The 21,090-nt window shown below is 48.7% G+C and overlaps 6 protein-coding genes across 6 annotated transcripts; 3 read left to right on the top strand and 3 right to left on the bottom strand.

Annotated features, from left to right (window-relative positions):
* Positions 1 to 131: 131 nt before the first annotated feature.
* On the bottom strand, positions 132 to 10,606 carry F9C07_2283804 (lovastatin nonaketide synthase). The gene is made up of 9 exons (XM_071510652.1): positions 10,362 to 10,606; positions 8,347 to 10,224; positions 8,140 to 8,284; positions 7,818 to 8,086; positions 7,151 to 7,741; positions 7,044 to 7,094; positions 1,640 to 6,985; positions 1,286 to 1,606; positions 132 to 1,214 (listed from the first exon to the last, which is right to left on the bottom strand). The coding sequence occupies exons 2-9, from the start codon at positions 8,557 to 8,559 to the stop codon at positions 363 to 365; spliced, it is 7,788 nt and encodes a 2,595-aa protein (XP_071366585.1). The 5' UTR covers positions 8,560 to 10,224; positions 10,362 to 10,606; the 3' UTR covers positions 132 to 362.
* On the top strand, positions 9,028 to 10,119 carry F9C07_1581024 (serine hydrolase FSH). The gene is made up of 3 exons (XM_071508221.1): positions 9,028 to 9,212; positions 9,285 to 9,303; positions 9,401 to 10,119. The coding sequence occupies exons 1-3, from the start codon at positions 9,132 to 9,134 to the stop codon at positions 10,012 to 10,014; spliced, it is 714 nt and encodes a 237-aa protein (XP_071366584.1). The 5' UTR covers positions 9,028 to 9,131; the 3' UTR covers positions 10,015 to 10,119.
* A 534-nt stretch (positions 10,607 to 11,140) lies between the features above and the next one.
* On the bottom strand, positions 11,141 to 12,647 carry F9C07_1581005 (S-adenosyl-L-methionine-dependent methyltransferase). Its single transcript, XM_041292232.2, has 4 exons — positions 12,294 to 12,647; positions 12,101 to 12,211; positions 11,779 to 12,029; positions 11,141 to 11,711 (listed from the first exon to the last, which is right to left on the bottom strand). Exons 1-4 carry the CDS (start codon positions 12,344 to 12,346, stop codon positions 11,311 to 11,313), a joined length of 816 nt encoding a protein of 271 aa, XP_041146567.1. The 5' UTR covers positions 12,347 to 12,647; the 3' UTR covers positions 11,141 to 11,310.
* A 976-nt stretch (positions 12,648 to 13,623) lies between these two features.
* On the top strand, positions 13,624 to 14,947 carry F9C07_1580993 (uncharacterized protein). The gene is made up of 2 exons (XM_071508220.1): positions 13,624 to 14,328; positions 14,393 to 14,947. Exons 1-2 carry the CDS (start codon positions 13,790 to 13,792, stop codon positions 14,760 to 14,762), a joined length of 909 nt encoding a protein of 302 aa, XP_071366583.1. The 5' UTR covers positions 13,624 to 13,789; the 3' UTR covers positions 14,763 to 14,947.
* Positions 14,948 to 16,843: 1,896 nt separating this feature from the next.
* Positions 16,844 to 18,556, top strand: F9C07_10601 (uncharacterized protein; the record flags this gene model as incomplete). Its single annotated transcript, XM_041286009.1, has 1 exon — positions 16,844 to 18,556. The coding sequence occupies one exon, from the start codon at positions 16,844 to 16,846 to the stop codon at positions 18,554 to 18,556; it is 1,713 nt and encodes a 570-aa protein (XP_041146565.1).
* Positions 18,557 to 18,641: 85 nt separating this feature from the next.
* F9C07_10602 (uncharacterized protein) lies at positions 18,642 to 19,466 on the bottom strand (the record flags this gene model as incomplete). Its single annotated transcript, XM_041285998.1, has 3 exons — positions 18,642 to 18,963; positions 19,023 to 19,373; positions 19,450 to 19,466. 3 exons carry the CDS (start codon positions 19,464 to 19,466, stop codon positions 18,642 to 18,644), a joined length of 690 nt encoding a protein of 229 aa, XP_041146564.1.
* Between the last annotated feature and the right edge of the window lie 1,624 nt (positions 19,467 to 21,090).

The following is a 21,090-nucleotide window of genomic DNA, read 5'->3' as shown; positions in this document are numbered from 1 at the left end:
TCCAGGCTCGCCACAGAATCCATGAACAAATTTCATCGCATAAAGTATTTTGTCTCCGAGCGACTGAGACGACTCGGAACGCTTGTAAGTAGAACAAAAGCCTGTTTTGACCAGGGACTCATGATTTCAAGCCGTATTTAGAAAGCAGCCAAGAATTTCTTCAGGCATAGTAAGAAGCTACCACTGATTGTAGGAAATGTATTGTACTACAGGGATCACTACATTCAAGTAAAGCCATAGTAATTGTATGCTGTTGGAAGTTCACTACGGTATCGTGCAACCGCGCACGGCACGCTACCTGCCTCCTAGCCCAGTCTCTGCTCGAGTAAACTGTTGTACAGATAGAATAGGTTGCCTATCCTTTATTTCCGGTAGCGACTCTTCCTAACAGCCACTCCGGCCAGCTGTCTCAGGTCCATGCTACTCATGATATCAAAGATGACGAGTTCCGCACCGATCTCATTATGGAACCAGTTCTTCAGATCCAAGGCCATCAGTGAGTCTATCCCGTAAGCACTCACCGGCTTCTCAGGACTGATCTCCGCTCTAGGAATACCCATGATGTGTGCCAACTTAACGCGGATCCAACCGGTGACAAGGGAAACAGCCTCATCCTGCGATGGTACCGCCCTGAGTTCAGATTGTCGATCTATAGCAGTGGGTATGCTAGGACCTTCAATCTCTGCACTACTCACTTTTAGCTGTCTATCAATGACGAACAAATGGCGGAATATGGGGCGACGCGTAAAGTGGTGGAGGTCTTTCCCTTTGGCGCGTACGTTGGATGGCAGCTCGATGCCAACAAGTACCTGAGCCTCGTCTTGGGAAAGTAACGGGAGGTTCGGGTTACAGTAATAGTCTAGGAGGGACATTAGGTCGTCTTGCGATATATCCATTAAGTGGCCCATCGATCGGAGAGATGCCAGCAAGGACTTGTTCTCGGCTACAAGGCCTTCTGAAACCATGAGCCCTAGATCAATCGCGATGGCCTTTTCTCCAATACCAATTCTGTACCGTGCGAGTGCATCCTCGAAGGTATTGCCGGCAGCATAATTTGCCTGGGCCATACCGCCCAGAATCCCATTTATGGATGAAATGAGGATGAAGAAGTCCATACCCTCTGGCAATAGCTGGTGCAAGTTCCAGGAGCCAGCAACCTTGGACTGTGTGCTCTGAGTCCAGTCATCATGGCTCATGTTTCCGAAGAGATTATCCTTTGAAACGTATTAGTCAATATAGTTCAGGTCATGTTGATGTAAGGAGGAGTGCTTGTGGTAAATCCCACCTTCAGAACCATCGTCGCCTGTATGCAACCACGAATCGGAGGCATGTACACGGATAAACAACTTATCACTTCGTTGAGCTCATGGAAATCTCCAATATCGACGCGCGGTGCAACAACCTGAACTCCTTGGGCTCTTAATTCATGTAGCAGAGACTTTGCTGCTTGAGTTTGGGGACCAGAGCGAGAGAGAAGAACCAGGTGGCGAGCACCTCTGCTAGCCATCCATCGCGCAAAGCTTCGCCCCAACCCACCAAGCCCACCAGCAATAACATAGGTAGCAGCATTAGAGAAGTAATATCCAGGTCTTTTGACGGCATTTACCTAGGACATTGGTGAGCTGTTATGTCTATCGACTGGAGCTTCGTGTGTGTAACATACATCGATTGTAACCCCCTCACTCAACTCCACAATATGTTTTCCAATTGAATCTGAGATATTTAGCTTATAGCACGCTGTTTCAATATCCATGGCAGGGATAATGTTGATGGGCTGTGGAGGCTTGAGCTGTTGACAGAAGTACAACTCCATGGCTTCCTGGAAGATCTGATGAGCGGTGGACGCCTTTGTTCGAAGAAGCTCTGCAAGATTTATTGATGCTTGTGTTACATTCGCAGGTCCCATACCTGGCATAGGGCTTCTAATACTTGATGAGGGCTTTAAGCTGATATCGAGGAGACGTCCATGGGGGGCAAGATACTCATAAAAATCAATCATATTATAATCGGCCAAGGAACCGAAGATGATATCAACGCCTTTTCCATCCGTAGTTTCTTGCAGTCTGCTACTCGTAGAAGGATCGTCGCTCAAGAAAGTCTCTCGTCGCTCAATTCCAAACGTCTGGGATAGAAAGTTTCTCTTGGACTCGGAACTAACGAGCGCAAGGATGCGAGCCCCTCGGGTGAGTGCTATTTGTATGGCGATCTGAGCAACGGTACTGGACCCTTGGCAAATCAAGAGGGACTCTCCCCTTTGAATCCTAGCAACACGAACTAAGGAGTGATAGGCTAGCCAGACAGCACAGGGTAGTGAAGCTCCTTCTGCAAAAGTGACATCTGGGGGTAAGGCTCTAGCACCGTCTGACCTAATCCGGACTGACGTGCAAGCCATGGATGTCCCAATAAGGCAGACACGATCACCCGAGTTAAAGCCAGACTTGCACCCAGCTACCTTGACAATTCCAGCACACTCCATACCCAGTTCAGAATGATCAAGTTGCCCTATAGCAGCAAGGTAGTCCCGGAAGGACAATCCCACACATTTGACTTCGACAATTAGTTCGACGTCGTTAAGCGGTTGTGTCTCCATTGGCTTCTCGCAGAATTCCAAGCTATGGTGTGGGCCAGGTGACCGCAGTTTGATGAATGCCTGGGCCGGACTGGGCAACTGCCATTGTTCCTGTTGGTATTGTTGTTTCGCCTCATTAACCCTGTCATTCATGGTAAAGTCTGCCGAGACCCGGGGTATCTGCAGCAGACCACCTTTGACGATGAAGTTCGTCTCTAGATCACTCCTGGGCCCCTCTTGTATCCGTTTCACAACACGTGAAATCAGGTCACGGCGTTCTTTGACTCTCATATCAGAACCATCTAGAGCAAGTGTGACAAACACTCTTGTTGAGTCTTCGGATGCTAGCGAGCGACCGAATCCCTCCGCTAGATATTGATGCGGAGTACACCTGCCTTGTGCTTGTGTGACCCAGAGAATATTCTTCAATTTAAGGAGCATCGATTGGAGATTGCCAAAATCATGCACAGACATGGCATTAAGGAATGGTTTGTTCAGCTCCACAAGAGACACCACTAACGTTGAGGGTGAAAGATCCATCATCGTGAGTTCCTGAAGGCTGTATGTGTAAATATTACTAAAATGCTCCTCGAGGGAAGAGGCAACTCGACACTGATCCCCAACTTGCGGGTCTATCATCACGACTATGTCGCTGCCGATACCAGACACGCTGTTCACCGGGGGTACTCCATTGGCGTGGGCGGTTGCGCTGGAGATAATGATACTGCTATATTGACACTCAGGATACTGTTGACCTTCGAATTCCAGATTCACTCCAGAGAAACCTGTATTCTTGAGTTTCTTGTCCCATTGAGCAGTCGTCAGGCAGGGGCTGTGCTGGGACCTTGAATCAAGCGCAAGGGGACTCCACCATCCCCTGAGTAGCCCAAAGGCGAACCCAATGGGCAAGGAATTGGGATCCGTAGTTTCGAATAATAAGAGCTTCCCATTATGTTTGAGGAGCGTTCGAATATTCTGTAGAGCTTGCTCTAGATTATCGACAGCATGGAGGACATGCGATGCTATAATCACATCGTAATTGTTTGGTTGAAAGGACTGTGAGATTGGGTCGATGGAGAGATCATAGACTTGGAAACGCATGACACCGGCATATTCCTGAAACCTTTCGCGGGCATTCGAAAGAAAGGCTGGTGATACATCGGTATAATCATACCGAGCACACCTTTGCAAACCATCCGACACGATAGATTTCAATACACATGATGTTTGACCTCCGGTACCGGCACCAACCTCAAGGAAGTTCATAGATGGGTTTTTGAAACAGAGATAATCAAGATATACTTTCACAGGATGAGTATGGTAGGGGTTTCCTAACATCTGCTGATAAAAACGGTCGGCAAGATTGTTTTTAAACATTAACTCTAGGGGATCCACGCTGCCAGAAAGTACAGCTGTTAAGTGGCTGCCAACATTCATAAAGAATTCACCCTCCACGCCGGTTTCTTCAACCAGAGTAACAAGCCTGTCGTGCTCACCGCTGTTAGCTATTAGCCTCTGAGCTATTGTGCGAAGTTCAGAATTCTCCGGTCGACGCTGCTGGTATTCCATCCAAGCCACGTATGGTTTGAATTCCTCTGGTATGGACAAACTGCCAGCCTGGTCAATGATGCTCATGGCACTATCGATGAATGTCAAGATGGCAAGCTTTAGAGTCTTATATTGTTGGACAGAATCTCTGGGCTCTTCTGGTCGTTCACGCGAGCATTCTGTCATTAACTCTTCAACGCTCATGAGATCAATATCAGGCCGCCAAAGGATGCGAGTACACAGATTACGGAGCGCCTCGTTCTCAGTCCTGGAAGTCTCATGGGTACCAAGGAACGTAGTTTCCAGTCCCTCGATATATACCAATGGTATATCATCGGACCCGGGAGAGGTTGCTACAATGTTGCCCGACGACCCTCGGGTTCCACGTATGTTACACCTAGCAGAAACCCCAAGACTGCCCTTGTGAAGGAGTTGGAACCTTCTGCAGTTGATCCAGATGCTAGCGGCGTGCGTTGGGACCATTGTAGGAAGGACCCTTCCCCCCTTCATGACGGCCGGAAACAGTACTTGAGCCAAGCCATCAAGTGTGCAGGGGTGCACTGCGTACCTCTGAGCCCGTATATTGGTGTCTGTCCTCGACTTCCAGGTGCCAATTTGTACCTCTGCTATCGCCTCACCACTGTCTCCTAAGCGTAACCCCTGGACATTCTGAAAGCAGGGACCGTAGTCTACTGTAGTAGCCTTCAACACCGAATAGGCATCTACCTCTGGTCCTCTGCAAGCATCGCGAATGTCTTTGATCCAGGAAGCAATTCCTAGGGTTGCAAACGGGATTCTCATAGGGGACCTGCCCGTGGCTGGTTGGTCACAAGTAACAGTAACACGAACAAGTCCTTTACAGCACTCCACATATGAGTCATTCTCAATAGCAAAAAGCCTAAACCTTGACCAGAAGGTGTTACCCAAAGTTGAAGTCTCGGAAGATAAAGTGAACTGCGTCTCAATCTGGTCTGTGCCATCGAAGAAACGGATTGGGTGCAAGAAGCTGACGTTTTCAAACTTGATCGTATCAAGGCTGTCTGGGTCTTCAATTAGCTGTCTCACTGCCTCAACTGCCATCACCACCATGGCGGCGGCGGGTAGCGTGATCTGCCCTTCCACTCTATGGTCTCGCAGCCATGGCAGCTCACCAACTCGTAGAGTATTTCGCCATCGCGCCTCGCTTGGATTCCAATCAAGGGTACGGGTCCCCAGGAGGTCATGTCGCAGTTCTGAGCGGAAACGGAAGTTCCTGCTTATTCGACTTTCTTTCCAATACGATGTATTATGATCGAAAGGATACCTTGGCATTCCCTTCGGCGTTGGTCTTGGCATGTCGTTCTGTAAGTTTGCTTTTAGCAAGTTTACCTGGAATCCGGCGCAGTACAGCTTTCCTACTGTTCTCAGAACCGCCTGATGAGCATTCTCACCCCGGAGGAGCGATGAAATATAGGCGGGCTTCTCTGCAGCGTGGGCCGCTTGCAAGCAATCAGATATTGGTCCCTGGAGTACGCTATGAGGTCCGATCTCCAGGAGATGGGTAACTCGAGACGTCCAAGTGCTGTTGGAGCGGCCGAGTTGTTTGCGGGGCCCCTTTGAATGTTGTATCAAGAGGTTGGACATAGCTCGATCGAACTCTACCCTGGAATACATGTTTCGAATCCAGTACTCTGCACTCCCGAGAGCATCCACTGCAGCAACATCTGCTGTTACAGATGAGAGCATCGGTATGTATCCAGACTCTCGGCCTTTTTCAAGGCTTCCCATTGCCAGGAGGTACTCATCGACGATGTGAGTCATTGACCTCGAGTGATATGCAACATTGACCCGGAGTTTCCGTGTAAATATATTATCATTTTCAAGCCAACACCTCACAATGTCCAGCTGCTCGGCGCTTCCACTCAATGTGATACTTTTTGGACTGTTCACACATCCAATCACAATGTCGACTGCGTTGACCTTCTCTTGGAGCCTCTGAATATATGGAGCAATATCGTTTTTCGACAGACCTACCGCCATCATACTCCGATTTGGCCCACTATCTGCAAGCCTAGACGATAGAACGCCTCTATAATAAGCAACCTTAATGGCAGCAAATCGGGAGAGGGCCCCGGCAGCGTACGCTGCAGCTATCTCGCCGGAAGAATGACCTAAAACAACTGTTGGCGTGATGCCCATGCTGGTGAAGTAGTCAATCAAAGCAATCTGAATACATGTGCACAATGGCTGACTGTACTCAGGACTGTCAATTTGAAAGTCGCAGTGACCGACACTGAGGAGTCGGTAGAGTGACCATGGGCAATTGAGCCTCTTCAAACATTCATCCGATGAATCAAGACTCCTCTTAAACTCTGGATAGTGGTAGAGTTCACGACCCATACCATGATACTGACCTCCCTGGCCGCTAAATATGAATGCAACGCCAGGGTTCTCATGGGCTCTGATCGGCCTCTCGACCTTTGCCTTGGAGGTAGAAAGCCTGTTGTCGCGTTCACTTGATATTGCGAAGCTGCGCCAAGATAGGTGACTTCGTTTCTCCGCCAGAGTGTATGAGAGGTCTCGTAGGTCACATTGAGTGTCCCGAATAAGTTCACTGTACGACTCAGATAGTTTCTCAGCCCCTTCCCTCCTGCTTGCAGACCAAACAAGGAGTTTTGGCATTTCATGAAGATCTAAAAGTTCGCTTGCTTCATCGCCATATGATATAGTTGCCATAGTCCGATCAACGGAGTTATGTTCGACAGCCTGGCTATCGCATCTTCCTTCCCAGGTACGGTGGTGACCACGAAGACCATTAAGCTGCAAGTAGTTATGTGCATCGTCGAGAATAATAATCGTATTTGTGCCCCCAAAGCCAAAGGAATTTACCTGTCTAAGTAAGTACCTGTTGCAAGGCATAAATATAAAATGCGATTCGATAACATACGCAAGCGCGACGAAGACCAGGTGTTGGCCAGGGAAGAGGGCTCGTGGGAAACTACCAAGGTTAGACAATTAATGTGGCCCGAGGTAGCTCCAACTGCGGTAACATACACATATGGGCAGAGATTCCGTATCAATCTGATTGCTAGCTGATTTGAACTTGGCGATTGGTGGGATCACTCCGTTTTCCAAAACTAGTAGTGATTTAATCACGCCAGCAAGGCCGCTACAACCTTCCAGATGTCCGATGTTTGCCTTCACAGCACCGAGGTACAAAGGATCATCCATGGTTCGGTAATAACTGAATGCTCGACCAATAGCAGTTGCTTCTATCGGGTCACCTACTGGAGTACCAGTTCCATGTGCTTCAAAAAATCGGGTAGGCTGCATGTCAATATCGGCCCGCCTGTAGGTTTCCTTGATCAGGTTTATTTGCGACTCAAGGCATGGTTGTGTGATCCCGGGAGTTCTACCGTCCTGGTTCGAGCCAGTATTACGAATAACAGCTCTGATGGTATCTCCATTTCGCAAGGCATCTTCAAGACGTTTCACTACAAGCACAGCTATGCCTTCGCCCCGTGCATAGCCGTTTGCTCGTTCATCGAAACTCCAACACTGACTATCTGGTGCTAGAAAATTAGCGTTCGCCATCATCTTCATGAACTGCGGGTGGAACACTAAGTTTGCACCACCCACCAGCGCCTAATCATGAAGAGCCTTGTCAGCACTGTAGGGGCATAGTGATCCAGACAAGGTGCTCAGACTAGATTGGACTCACCATCGATGCGGTGCCCGCCCGGAGGTCTTGACATGCAAGATGAAGCGCGATCAAGCTACTCGAACAAGCAGTGTCAATATTCATAGACGTCCCCTTCAGATTGAAAAACCAGCTTATGCGATTTGCCAGCATGCAGGTTGCAATTCCCATAGCAGCGTGGCGCTGTTCTGCATCATAGTCCTGTTGTAGTATACTGAGATAATCATTTGTGAAGCTTCCCGTATACACGGAGGCATTGGAACCAGCGCATTTCTCCATGGGTATCCCAGCTGGACAGTCATCGTTAGTCATTCCTAGAGGCTAGTCTATCTGAGCAACTCACCATCTTCCAATGCGTGATACGCGGTCTCAAGCAAAAGTCGATGCTGTGGATCCATGCACGCTGCCTCTGAAGGTGATATAGAAAAGAACGGCGCATCAAATGCGCCCAGATCGTCTTGAATGAAGTTTCCCCCCTTCACATACACCTATCTTGCTGGTGAGCTTCAGTATCTATAAGCTCAGAGTCACGAGTATGGAGCAATCCTACATTACTTTGTCTTGACTTGTCAGGATGGTAGAACCCATCTATGTTCAGCCGATCCCCGGGAAAGTTCATGGTTGCTGATCTACCTTTCCAGATCATGTCCCAGAATGTATCGTCTGAATCAACACCGTCTGGGAATTTGAACGCAAAGCCCACGATCGCCAGCGGCTCTGAAGGAGCGCAGTTCCCTCGATTTTCCTGTGGTCGGGACTGCATATCGATCTAGTCAGTTGTGCCGGTATGTATGCGGTAGTTTGCCAGGAGACGTATTTTTCGAGGTACACCCCAGTAAACACTTTACTCTGTGGTCACTAAGTGATCGTTCTTTTTATTTGATGCTAGCATCAATATACAAACTTGCCGCGTTGCCGGGTTCCAAGTTAACTATTCTAAACCGGGCCGGACATACTCTTTTTCTCTCATCATGGGTCTGGCTTTTTCTCCTTTTCGCCTTTTCTTTTGTCTTTTTTTTTGTTTTTTCTTTTCATTTCTCACCTTGCATTTCCTAGTACGCATGTCGAGGTGGTCACAAACATGGGGAGTCTGGTGGAGCATGTTCCAAACCTGGTATATCTGCATGCACCGAATACGACTCCTGCCTAATTTTACCCCCCTCTCCCGCGTCTCACGCCCAAGTCTGGTAGAGTCGTTGAACTAATATACAGGCAGATACCCATAAACTGAGCTATTCCCAGATCATCGTGCTAAAGTAGCCTTTAGTCGTTTTCGTCGTTTACTCCTTCCCTCACATATCGCTGTCATCCAATTGGTAGGCACATCTGAGCGAAATGCAACCTGACCCTGACAAGCCATTGAAGGCTCGGAAGCTCAAGGTTTTATGCCTTCATGGAATGGGGACTAACAGTGAGGTAATGTGACAATGCATTCCTAGTTCCCTCCAGCAGGTCGACAGCATTGGATCCGAATTGACACTTTTAAAGGTTTTTGAGGCACAAACGGGTTAGTCCACCCTCCAACATAGCCCCTTCCTACATAGTGGAACCACGGCTGTATGGCTATGTTACGCTTCTTAATTCTGATGGCGAAGCTCCTGTAGCCGCTCTAAGATACCATCTTGGGCAAGATTTCGAGTACGACTTTGTCGACGGCGAGTATCACTGCCCAGCAGCCCGTGGCATCAGCGAGATCTTTGGCAATAATCAGCCTTATTACTCCTACTTTGATGGCTCGGCAGGTAGTGCTATGAAAGCTGTCCGAGACCTCTACGTTTATACAAACGAGAACGGTCCGTTTGACGCAGTGATGGGGTTTTCTCTCGGAGCAGCTCTGGCAGTCATGCTTTTGCTGCACTTTGATCAGCTCCAGGCCGCAGGAGGCCAAGTTCCGGTCAGTTCACCATTCAAATGCGCCATCCTTCTGTGTGGGGTCTTGCCGTATAACCTGAGTGGGCTCCTGAGGGGATGGAAACAGTTTCTCCACCCTAGGGACCCCGGTAACGTCATTCGAATTCCCACCGTGCATGCCTGGAGTCCAAACGATGTGGACTATGCCCGACACAGCCGCCTGCTGATGCAAATGTGTGATCCCGCCAACCGGATCGACGTAGCACACTGCGCGGGACACGGTGTGCCCAGCCGGGGAGAGGAGTTGACCAAACTGGCGCGGGCAATCTGCAGCACAGTCAGTAGTGTTTCCGAGCCCGAGATGTGATTTCGGACCAAGACGGAATAATGTTGCAGGGGTGGAAATTAGGACACCTTGGCCCCGACAATCTGTCAAAACGCGATTCGCGTGTGAGCTACCTCATTGGGATGTGGCACAGTGTCTGTACATATATGGGTCCCAAGGAAGTGGGCTTGTCAAATTAAGTCTGGCAAAAGAAGCTGTTCCAAGACACGCTAAGCTTTCCGTCCTGTAGGCCTATAAAGCTAGGGCATAATTGGTAGGCGTCAGAAAGTGCTGAGTGGTTCCCGAGACCCTCTTTCTACCGGGATCGGGGTTTGAACTTTGGGGTGGAGTTTTACGACGCCCAAAACCCAATTGATAGAAGGCCGTACCTTGCAGTTCTCCGCCAAAAGCGCCTTCTCCCTTCGAGATATCGATGGGCGCCATATTATTGACGCTTGAGGGTATAGACTGAATAAATGGTTAATAAATCCTTTACATAGTCGGCCCCATACAGCAAAAGCCTCTCAAAGAAAACCCGTGGTGCACCAGGTGAGGAAGAAATTAGAGAAATGCACCCTAAATGAGGGCTGTCAACTACGTTATCTAGTTACATATATCCTTGTCAATAGTCGATACTTAATTATAGAACTGGTGTTGAATGCATTAGGCGCTTGTCCCCGAGTCCCCTGTTTGTGCCACTGCAAACTAAACTAAGAAAGTCGATATTATGCGAGCCCAAAGACTCATGTTCGTAACTGTTTGAAAGATCATGTTTAGCCACATGATCCTATTAGGGTGATGTATGCAAGTGATACTCATCACACCAACACAAGCATTGTAATCACAGTCTCCGGCTGTGATCCTAGTCCTTGCATTAATAATAACACCGCCACCCTCTCCAGGGCTATGTGGATGTTAAAGTCAAACGTCGTCGTCAGCTCGCTACCATGCTCCATTACCCTTTGGCCAGTAATTGCTCAGATAGTATTCGTGGCCTGATGCTGGGTGTCATCGAGTGGTTCCTTGTGCCCAAGTGAGGGATTTATGATGCCGACATATGTTAAATCTGTATGGCTCCAAAATGGTAATCCTCCAGCCATGTCAGTATGGGTTTCATCTTTCCATAAAGAACACTACAGGGCGGTTGACCGATCAACGAAACAAGAGATATTAAAGGCCATGTGGGGCTGAACTTGACAGCCAATGGAAGTCCATTCGAGGAGTCGCATTCTCACTGTATAGCTTATCAAGTTACAAAGGTGGCCTAAATCGATGCCTACTGGTCGGAGTGTGACTACCAGTTGGTGCTATCTATGTAGTGTAGATACATCTTGCTGTCTACCGGTGCTTCCTTCCCACCACACTCCACCGAGTAAAGGCCCAACAAGAACCTTCGCGGGTCTCAGTCTCAATCCGAGGAAGGAGCTCCTTTACCATTTCCATTACCTTTTCATTCTTGGCCTTGCGCGCAAGTATTTCGCTTATTAACATGTTGCATTCATGCATCGCGAGAGCAAGGTGTGGAGGTGCATCCCGGGCTTCAGACTTGACGTTTTCAAACCCAGCGGCTTCGAAGCGAGAGGCGAGGCTGGGGACATAGGTCGGGCTCAACCTCTTGTCTTGCCCCTGATTCAGTTTGAAAAGGGTCTCCAATGCATCGGACTGGTTTTCCGGTTTGGTCTTCAGTATGTGCCACGAGTTCATATCAACCTCCACCCATTGCAAGTACCCACCGGGTTCTAAAGACTGTGATTAGTGTCTTCGTAGGACTTTACTTTGCCGGTATTACGGGAGGGGATCGCGTACTGAGGAGCTTGAGAAGCCTAGCAAGGACAGATTCCACTTCCTCTTCCAGCAACACCAAAGTAAAATGCCGAATATGGACTATATCATAGATACCCACCAGATCCTCCGGAGGATCCGTTCTGACGTCCCACACGAGAGTGCGGACATTAGAGGGGAGCCACTCCGCCGGTGGTGTTGCCTCAAATGAGATGTCAAGCGCGTCGAGCTGTACGGTCTGCGGTAACCGCTTAGCTAGATCGGTGAGCCAGATACTAGCTCGATGGCGATATCAGCATCGTTATATTATATTCGACTCGGCTTCAGAGACACATAGAAGACTGACGCTGTTCCCGTTCCTACGTCTGCGACTTTCAAGTTGGGATCCGCCGTGGGGATGTCAGGATGGGTGTGATATCCGAAGAGCTCCACGCAGAGATAATGATGGAGATTGATCCTGAAATCCCAGAGGGCGGTTCATATCTCGTTAGCTATGGCAATTTAGGTGCATTGTGATTATATCCCTCCTGTCAACCTACCTGTTGTTATCGAGGTAGTCACGCGTGAGGACGTAGTCCGGTTTCTGTCCCATTGTTTAACTATTTTGGGGTCGCTTCTGAAGCTTCACGCTTTTTTCTTTCTTGGGATTGATTTCTGTATCTCTGATGCTTTGGCTAACAGCGAAAGAAAAAGCATCTGTTGGGGGGTGGGGGTCTTTATATTTCTGGGAGCAAGATTGATGGGAGGCCTCTTCTTTGAGCCATAGGGATGTTTCGACTGAGCTCTGGACGATCTAACTCTAGGACCACCGAAGGCTGATCCCCTAAATTGGCGAATTACATTGACTCTAAGGAACTACAAGGTTTTTCTGCGGCTAAAGCTCTTTGTTAACAGTTGTCAAGTGGGTCAACGTGTATGGGGATGGTTTGTCTCCATGGGCCAAAATCTGACGTGCGTTGGTCAATGATGTGTGTCTTTTACGCTGACAAAGGAAGCAAACTTACGGTCAGGATCCGTGGCACTAGTGTCACCATGACCTTTTCCCTGCGAAGTAGGATGTAGTGAAGGAGCATGACTCGTGCACCTCTGCTCTGACCAGGGCTCCAGCCCATGATCAGCATCAGACTAGGGCACTGCCACGGCCGCTAATTCCCGTTCCGTCTCCACTTACTCCCATATTTAGAGGGCATCCGCTTCAAATGAAGAGCTTTTGGTCTTTCTGGATCGAAATGATTGGGGTCGAGATGGCAGTCTTCGGTCTTTGACCCGTTGTTACTTGAGTGCATTCAGATACCCTGTCAAATCTATAATTTTGCGTTTTCCATGCCATAAATGTCAATACCTGGGAGGTATCCATCAATGCTGGCCAGAGGGGGCGAAAAATAAAAGGAAAAAAAGAAAAAAGAAAAAACAAACAAGTCTGGCCATCTCACTGTAAAGGGTCAGACATGCAGCTCACTTGCATCTGCCCTGGTTAGTTTGACGCTCTCCCCGCCAACCCCTCTACAAACGATATGAAATTCTAGGAAGTAGAGACACTGATTGTCCTAAAACATGTTATAGTGCAAGGAATACTCAAACAAATTTCGCCCCCATGCTTGGGGCAAGCGTTAGGGCGGAAAACTGCACGAGCGATCGTCGCTGATTCCTACTACGCTCATCTGCTTCACTGGCCCCAAAGCAAACATCCTCGGCAAACATGAAACCGCCAGATCCGGATCATAAAAGCCTCTGGCCATTACGCTGATCGCTTGCTTACCGCACGGTATGAGCTCTACTTTTATTCACATAGGTTGCTTGCTGGCAGGTTGACCAACCAGCTTCGTGAAAATGAAGAGCCGAGATACCAATGAGGCCTCATCAAGCTCCTACTACGAGAGCAAACAGCCTATTCTTTATTCCATAACGGTATTATTCATGGTGCTGGAGACAATCGCGGTCATTCTACGCTTCGTCTCTCGCCGTATCGGGAAAGTCTCCTGGAGCCGTGATGATTCCTTGATCATCGTAAGTTGGGTGATGACCATTGCTTTCGATGTCACCATTTTGGGTAGGCCCAACCAAGCTGTCACCGCCATGGAATGGACGACTAATCACTGTTTGGACAATCGCAGCTGATGTCCGCTATGGAGGTACTGGTCTCCATATGGCACGAATCATGGAAACCAGCCCCTCAATGTCAATATATTTCTCCCAGGATATTCTTCCCGTTGGAGTGACCTGGATCCTTTCCGTCGCCCTCTCGAAATTAACGGTGCTGAGTCTTTATCTGTCTCTCTTTGCGATCAAGCGCGTGACAAGATACATTTGCTACGTGACGGGAGTTATTATCATCTTAAACTGTCTCGGAGGGATTTTCGCTTGCGTTGGCGTATGTGTTCCGTTAAAGGCGCTCTGGGACACCAGTGTTGCGGGCCGCTGCTTCAATTTGAACCTGTTGCTTCGATGGATCCGACTCCCGCATATATTATCGGATGTCATCATGCTGATCCTTCCCATTTCTCATATTATAAAGCTCCAGACCACACGACGGATCAAGCTAGGACTCTTCATTAGCTTCTTACTCGGCAGTGTGTGAGTTATCCCCGTCACACCATATGCCTTTCATCAAATTCCTGTGCTGACGCGTCATACATAGTGGATTTGTCTTCGGTTTGATATGCTGGGTACAGTACTTCATTACGGATGCGATAACAGATAAAACTTGGTCAGCAGTTGACATCTTCATTTGGAGCATCATGGAGGCCGGCATGTATCTCATTGCTGCTTGCTTACTGGCGTATCAGCCCATAGTGAGTCTGATGTGGAAACACATAAAGAAACACATCACAGGCACCTCTATAACCAAATCCGGGCAAGGCAGGGCTGGCGGCTACGAGATTGGATTAGCTAGGCATGATCAGATCCCTGATGGTCGCGCTTTCGTTCCCTTGAGTGATAAAGAGGAGTACATAAGTTTGGTGACAGTGGCCAAAGTGAAGCAGGGTCAACGTGATCAGATTGTATGATCTAGACTTGAGCAATTGTTGGAGAGGAAATACTACTTGAGCATCCTGTGGCTACTGATAGGCGAGTGCATTTCAATACAAACCGGGCTTCTACGTGGGAGGTCGTATTTATTACTTTGGTAGCATGAGAGAGACTTGACTACAACCCTTGGACTAAATATCGCTCAATGCCTTACTAATCGGGGCATTGTGACCAAGATGTTGTGCAAAGCATGAGGGTCCATAGAGTTATGAAGGGTGAATTGAATGTCAAAGCAATATATACAGGCCTCTTGAGGCACGGTATATACCAAGTCTTATCACATTATACCTGGTAGATTAGAGGACATTCAGATTATTAAGTCTTTCCACCTTAGCTGTATCAAATAGGTCAACTAGACACTAGTATGCTAGAAATACCTCTCCCATGAGAAGTAGTAGCATGTCTAATGTAGAGTAACTGTAGCAGTGGGAGACTAGTATGCTGTGCCCAATTTTACTGGATGACTCATTTGTATATCCGCGATTTTCTATGCTGTTGGAACTTCATTATATATATGGAGTTTCAAGGAGACTAGTGGAGTAATCCGCGGGTCGGGTCAACACGCCACCGCATATGCTTGCCCAGCGCTTGCCCAAGAGCATTCATAAGGAGTATGCGGGTGAGGATCATATGTCGTTGCTCGGTGGTCGGCATTGAGGGGGAATATTGGGCGATCTGCTGTCGGGCTCTGTATAAAGGCCGAAAACAAAAATCTAATTCTCTAATTCTATATTTTTTACTTAGTTCCAATAACATAACTAGTATGCGAGCTGCACGATAAATGACGGCATGGCATATTCTATCAAAACTTCATTCTGGGTCCACCAGTTCCAACGAAAGCGAAAGCACGCTCATAGAAGGAGATGACTGGCCTCGATATTGTATCAATCTCCGCCCAGCACTTAAGCCAAACCGCTTAGATTTTTGGAAAACCTCACCAACATCGCAGGGTTGTAATATAAGGGGCTTGCAGTCAAAGCTGATGCGAAAGACATAAACAGCGAGGAATGACAGGAAGACAGAGGATTGCGTTCAACCAGCCAATAAATTTCGAGTAACAGCGCCAGTCACATCGACAGTTGTCCTGGTCAAGTCAGCCAATACATTGGCTTCAGAGAGTCTGCATGCTTTCTGCTTGACATGGCTGACATGCCAAGGACAGCTGATCTGAAGATATCTGGCACATCCTACCGGTATAGTCGACCACCGCTAGAGACCTATGTCTGGACTCTTCCATTGGAAACCATGAAAGCGTTGTCGGCGTCTCTGAGGTCATGGAAGATTCCGAAGATCGATGTGACATAGCTTCCAGACAGGCATAGCATGATAATCGCTCTCGTATTGGTATCCAAAACAACTGAGCTGGCTTTTTTACCCCACTTCGAACAAGTCACTCCCGGACTGCAGATCATCTCTAGGATCCAGCGGCTTTACCCGTGGTGGGTCATCTTCTCCCCGTTTTCTTTCCGCAAAGATAAACGGACCTTGTTGAACAACATTATTCTAGATGTAAATCATGCGCGTTCCTTCGCAGTTACAGCATGAATGGACAGGTTTGTGGAAGGGAAGATTGTGTCAGTTAACGTAAGTATCGGAGACTTTCCCGCTCTGCTTTTCAGCCAGCCTCGTCTCGCCGATCACACATACTTGAAGGCTGGCTGAACCACTCATGCCAGCTGTCGTCGTACTCCATGCAATTGTCTAGCTTGGGTCACAAAGTTAGCAATGCCAGCATCGGACTTTCTGATTGCCCGACGAATTGGACTATCTCATGCGCGTGATTCGTCCAAATCAAATGTTCAGCTTCTCCCTCCCATCGGCGAACGACTGCGATTTGTGCCTTAGCTGCAACATTCCTAAAGCGTACAGGTGATCTACGGACATACTGGGAAGGGCGAGAGGGGCGGCTTCCCCCTCTCAATTATGAGATTACCACTTATTGAACTCCCATGCTCGGGGCTCGCTCGAACTTATAAACCCCGCCCTGGTATCTCGCGATGAAGAGCAACTCCATCCTTGAGAATCATCAATAATTCTACTTTAACTAGGATTGACAGCCATGGCGACAGAAGCAATCATTCAAGACTTTCTCACGAATGAAGTACCGGTGTTTCGAGTGGGTGAGGTGGAATACGAGCGTTCCGTTGCGACGGCCAATCTCCTGTACCGGTTTACTCGACCAGATTGTGTTGTCCAGCCTCGGGGCCATGGCGATGTGCAGTACATTGTCACACAAGCAAAGGCTCGGAATGTCTCGCTTACCATAAAGAATGGCGGTCATTCGTATGCTGGATTCTCCAGCGCCGAAACCGGAATCTTGTTGGACCTGGTCCGGATGAAGAAAGTGACGATCGATCGGAAGACAATGATAGTCACCCTGCAGGGTGGCTGTCAATGGGGCCACGCGTACAAACAGCTAGTCAATGAGCGTATGAATGGCGCTATCATCAACGGTGGCCGCTGTCCGACTGTGGGTGTGAGTGGCTTCACCTTAGGCGGTGGTCTTGGTCCATTTACCCGCAGTTTCGGCATGGGGTGTGACACCCTTAAGGAGGCGACTATCGTCACTGCGGATGGCAAATTAGTAACAGTGACAGACGGCGATGACCCCAAGTCAGACAAGGGCAGGCTCTTCTGGGCGCTATGCGGTGCCGGAGGTGGCAATTACGGAGTGGTGGTCGAATTGAAGCTCAAGATTCAGGAGTTGCAGAACAGCGGAGGGGAAGTGGTCGCAGGACGCTTCACATGGATGCCCAAGGTGGACGAGATGGATGATTTTATGCAAACAATGATTCGCTTCTACACCACGGACTGGCCGGAACAGATGACTCTGGATAGCTCCTGGCTGTGTGATTTAAAGCAGACTTCCAGCGAACTGGGCGTTCGAGTGCTGTCCTATTTCGATGGTAGCAAGGACGAATTCGACAATGTGATCAACACATTTGTACAACAGCCAGTGCTCAAAAAGCAATTGAAGCGACGGTCCATGGCGGAACCATCCACCCGTTTCCTCCATGAGACTCTCGTGAGCCAGTGGTCCGAAGAAACGGTGAAGTCCTTCCCCACCAACCGTTCCTACCAGATCTATTCCTCGTTTGTCTTCAAGAACGACCGAAGCCGGATGAAGGCCGTTACTGAGGCCATCCGTAAGGAGATGCAGGCTTTCCGCAAACTATTCAATGGGGAACAGGGGCTGCTACAGGTGACCTGGATTCATTCTGGCGGCGAGGCCAGTAGGAAAAAGCGCTCCGCAACGGCCTTTCGCTGGCGTGATTGCACCTACCACGTTTACATCATGTTACAGTGGGAGGATAAATGGCTGGAGCGTGACATGTGGGGTTTCCTCGGACTGTTCAAACAGAAGCTGCAGCCCTACTCGATGATGGGACGGGCTGCGTTCATCAATTTTCCTGATCGCACTCTCACCACTGAAGCTCACGAGAAGGTCTACTACGGAAACAACCGTCAGGAGCTACAGCGAATCAAGCGGATCTGGGACCCCGACCATTTCTTCGATTGGAAACAGGGTATTCAGCGTCCGACATCTACCAGAGAGGTTCAGTCCCGGATGGCTACAATCCAACTCAGAACTGAGCCGGACACAAGCACAGCCGCTGCAGATGAGGAGGAAGAGGGAGGATATGGAGTTTCATTAGATGAGAAAGATCTGACCGACAAGATCGCAGGATCGCAGTGGAACGACGTTTCCCTCCCCCCTCAAAACGCCGTAGGGGGAAGTGGTGTATTTGCCTTGACAGATTTGGGATTCTGAGCTCCATTCATTCTCCATTTCATATCTGGAAAGATGTACAGACTAAATGAGACACAGCAGTCCGTAGTGACAAGCATCCTCCAATTCAATGCGTGAAAGTGAACGTTCCCTGATCTCCTTTCCCTTCCCAGTCCCCTTCCATCACGCTGCCATCTTCATCTAGCTCGCCTCGGTAGATCCACGAGTGTCCCGCATACTGTTTGACAAAAATCACCTGGTGGGCAGATAACACCATCCCCTTGATCCAATACGCACCCGCGTTGTCCACCCCCTTCCCTACAATCGCCATCTGTTCTTCCTTTTTCCCGGGAGATGCGGTCAACTCGAACTCACACGGCCAACGGGTGTCTTCCCTGGCTGCGCTGTATGTTCCTTTCCATCGACCATTGATGCGCCAGGTTCTCTCCCTATCATCATCCGTTAGCACACACCACTGTCAATCGAAGCAGATGTGTTGGCAGCTTACCCCGCGGATACGACATCCTCATCGCCCACCTGCTGAAAGGCAAAGAACCCCATAGGTCCATTGCGAATATCCCCCCACGAGCCATGGAGCACACTCAGTGCTCGATCCAATTTCCCAGAGTACGTCCATCCATGGCTACTGTAGTTCTTCTGTAAATTTATCAAGTTCTTTGAGTCAAGAGTTCCCACGATCGTGAATGAGCCAGCATCATCAAACCCTTGTCCATTGATGCGGGCCAGGGTGCGGTCTTTGGGATCACTATCAAATGAGAGAAAGAACTCAGACTCGCCGTTGGTAGCTCCATTGCCATTGTCGAACGTGTAGACGCCGACCCATTGGCCATTTAGAGATCTAGGTACAGATTATTTGAGTATTCTTCGCCTTCACGGGTAGTATGCTCGTATGGAAGGGAGTGGAATGGACTCACTTGACCTCGATAGACATTGCTGTTAGGTGAGACGGGGGAGCTATTTGTTCTTCTTAGGAGTGCAACATCCTCAAGCGAGTCCCTCGGGACTATATATATGTCAGGCATGCTTCACAGACTCGCCTGGAGTGGAGTCACGCTCACGTTCAGGCACTGGGTTCAAGATCCTGACGAATAAGAATGATCGTGACGTGTCCAAGCTGGTAGTGAGACCAGGTGAGTTAACCCCGGTAAAAGTCAAATGAGCAGAGGTCCTACTTCAGCTGCGCCACGGCAGGTGGTTCGTAGTTCAGGTGTCATCTAGTGAAACCATTCATTAAAGTTCATCTATTGGTCATCCCCATGGCCAGACGAAAGCCGACATTGTACGGGGGCCAGGGATGAAATCTCTTTGCCTGCTGTAATTAGAAATGGCACATTGGGTCCAAGTAGATATTCAGAGCGGGTATGACATCTATCCCTGGACTCCGAAGTCAGAATTGCGCGATTCCGTAAATTTTATACAGGCCTGGGCCAAAAAGCATACGGACAACCAGAAAGACTGCAGACCCGAGACCAAAAGCATTATAGCAAAGCATCTAGCTAGGTAGGTAGGTTTATATCTACCGCTCGAAAAGAGAATACAGAGAGAGTAAAAATCAAAAACATACAACAGGAGGGATTCGCTGGTGGTCACCCACCCAACTACTAACCTCCCGGCGTGTGGCTTAAGTACGGCTGAGCGGACGGGAAGCCCTGTTCTCCACACCCTATGGTCGTATGTGCTAGTCTGCACTAAGAAGCAGCTTTATATATCAAAATGGTTCCTTCCGTTTCACATTCAGCGCGGCTGTTCATGGGCGTGTCCACATCGGCTCGGGCCTTCGGGGAGCCACTGTTAGAAGAAGTAATTGTCACCGTTGTCGCGAATAAAGACTACAAGTCTTCGTTTTGCTTTTTATTTTTATTCCTTTCTGACGGCGGATCAATAATATATAAAAGCGAGCACAATGGCATGCTATCTTCGAGTAACCATCTCTATATTATAATTTCCACCTCTATCAAACTACCTATCAACAATCACAAAATGAAGATCCAGCTCCTGTTGTCACTTATGACTCTTGACTTTGCCCTGAGCGAACCCATCCCTAAACAGGCTCTCTCGCAAAGGCAGACAGACGACAGCAACCCCAGCGATACTTGCGCCACGTATCGTGAACAGATTGCCGAATGACGGTGTTGTTGGGTAAATGTAATCCTAGAAGATGCCCTGTCCAATAACAAAGAAACCTCTGAGCTGCTATCCATATAGTGTCTATACGGCCCGTTCATATTTGTGTGGATATTACCCTTTGCAAGGCTTATTTGTTACTGGCTGACTCGGGCGGATTTACAAGGTCCTCCTCGACTGGTGTACCTTGCAATGCGGAGCTAGATGGGAGAGAACTATTACTTTATACAGATCACCTGCATTAAGGTCTAGCCAGCTGTGGAACTGAGCAAGATATGGGAGGGTATCTAGTAGACTCTCGTGAATGGACTGGTAGCTTAACAAGGCCATTTGTCCCAGTGTACCTGCACTTTCAACAAGAAGCTCCGGATGAGTACGCAAGTCAGTCGGACCTCTTATGACATGTCAGACGCAATTCTGCAGACTGCAGA

This window comes from Aspergillus flavus, chromosome 4 (genome assembly GCF_009017415.1).
Source record: "Aspergillus flavus chromosome 4, complete sequence".
In the NCBI taxonomy this organism is placed as follows: Eukaryota; Fungi; Ascomycota; class Eurotiomycetes; order Eurotiales; family Aspergillaceae; genus Aspergillus; species Aspergillus flavus.
The sequence above is the reverse complement of the archived record's forward strand: the minus strand, read 5'-3'. Positions and strand labels throughout refer to the sequence as shown.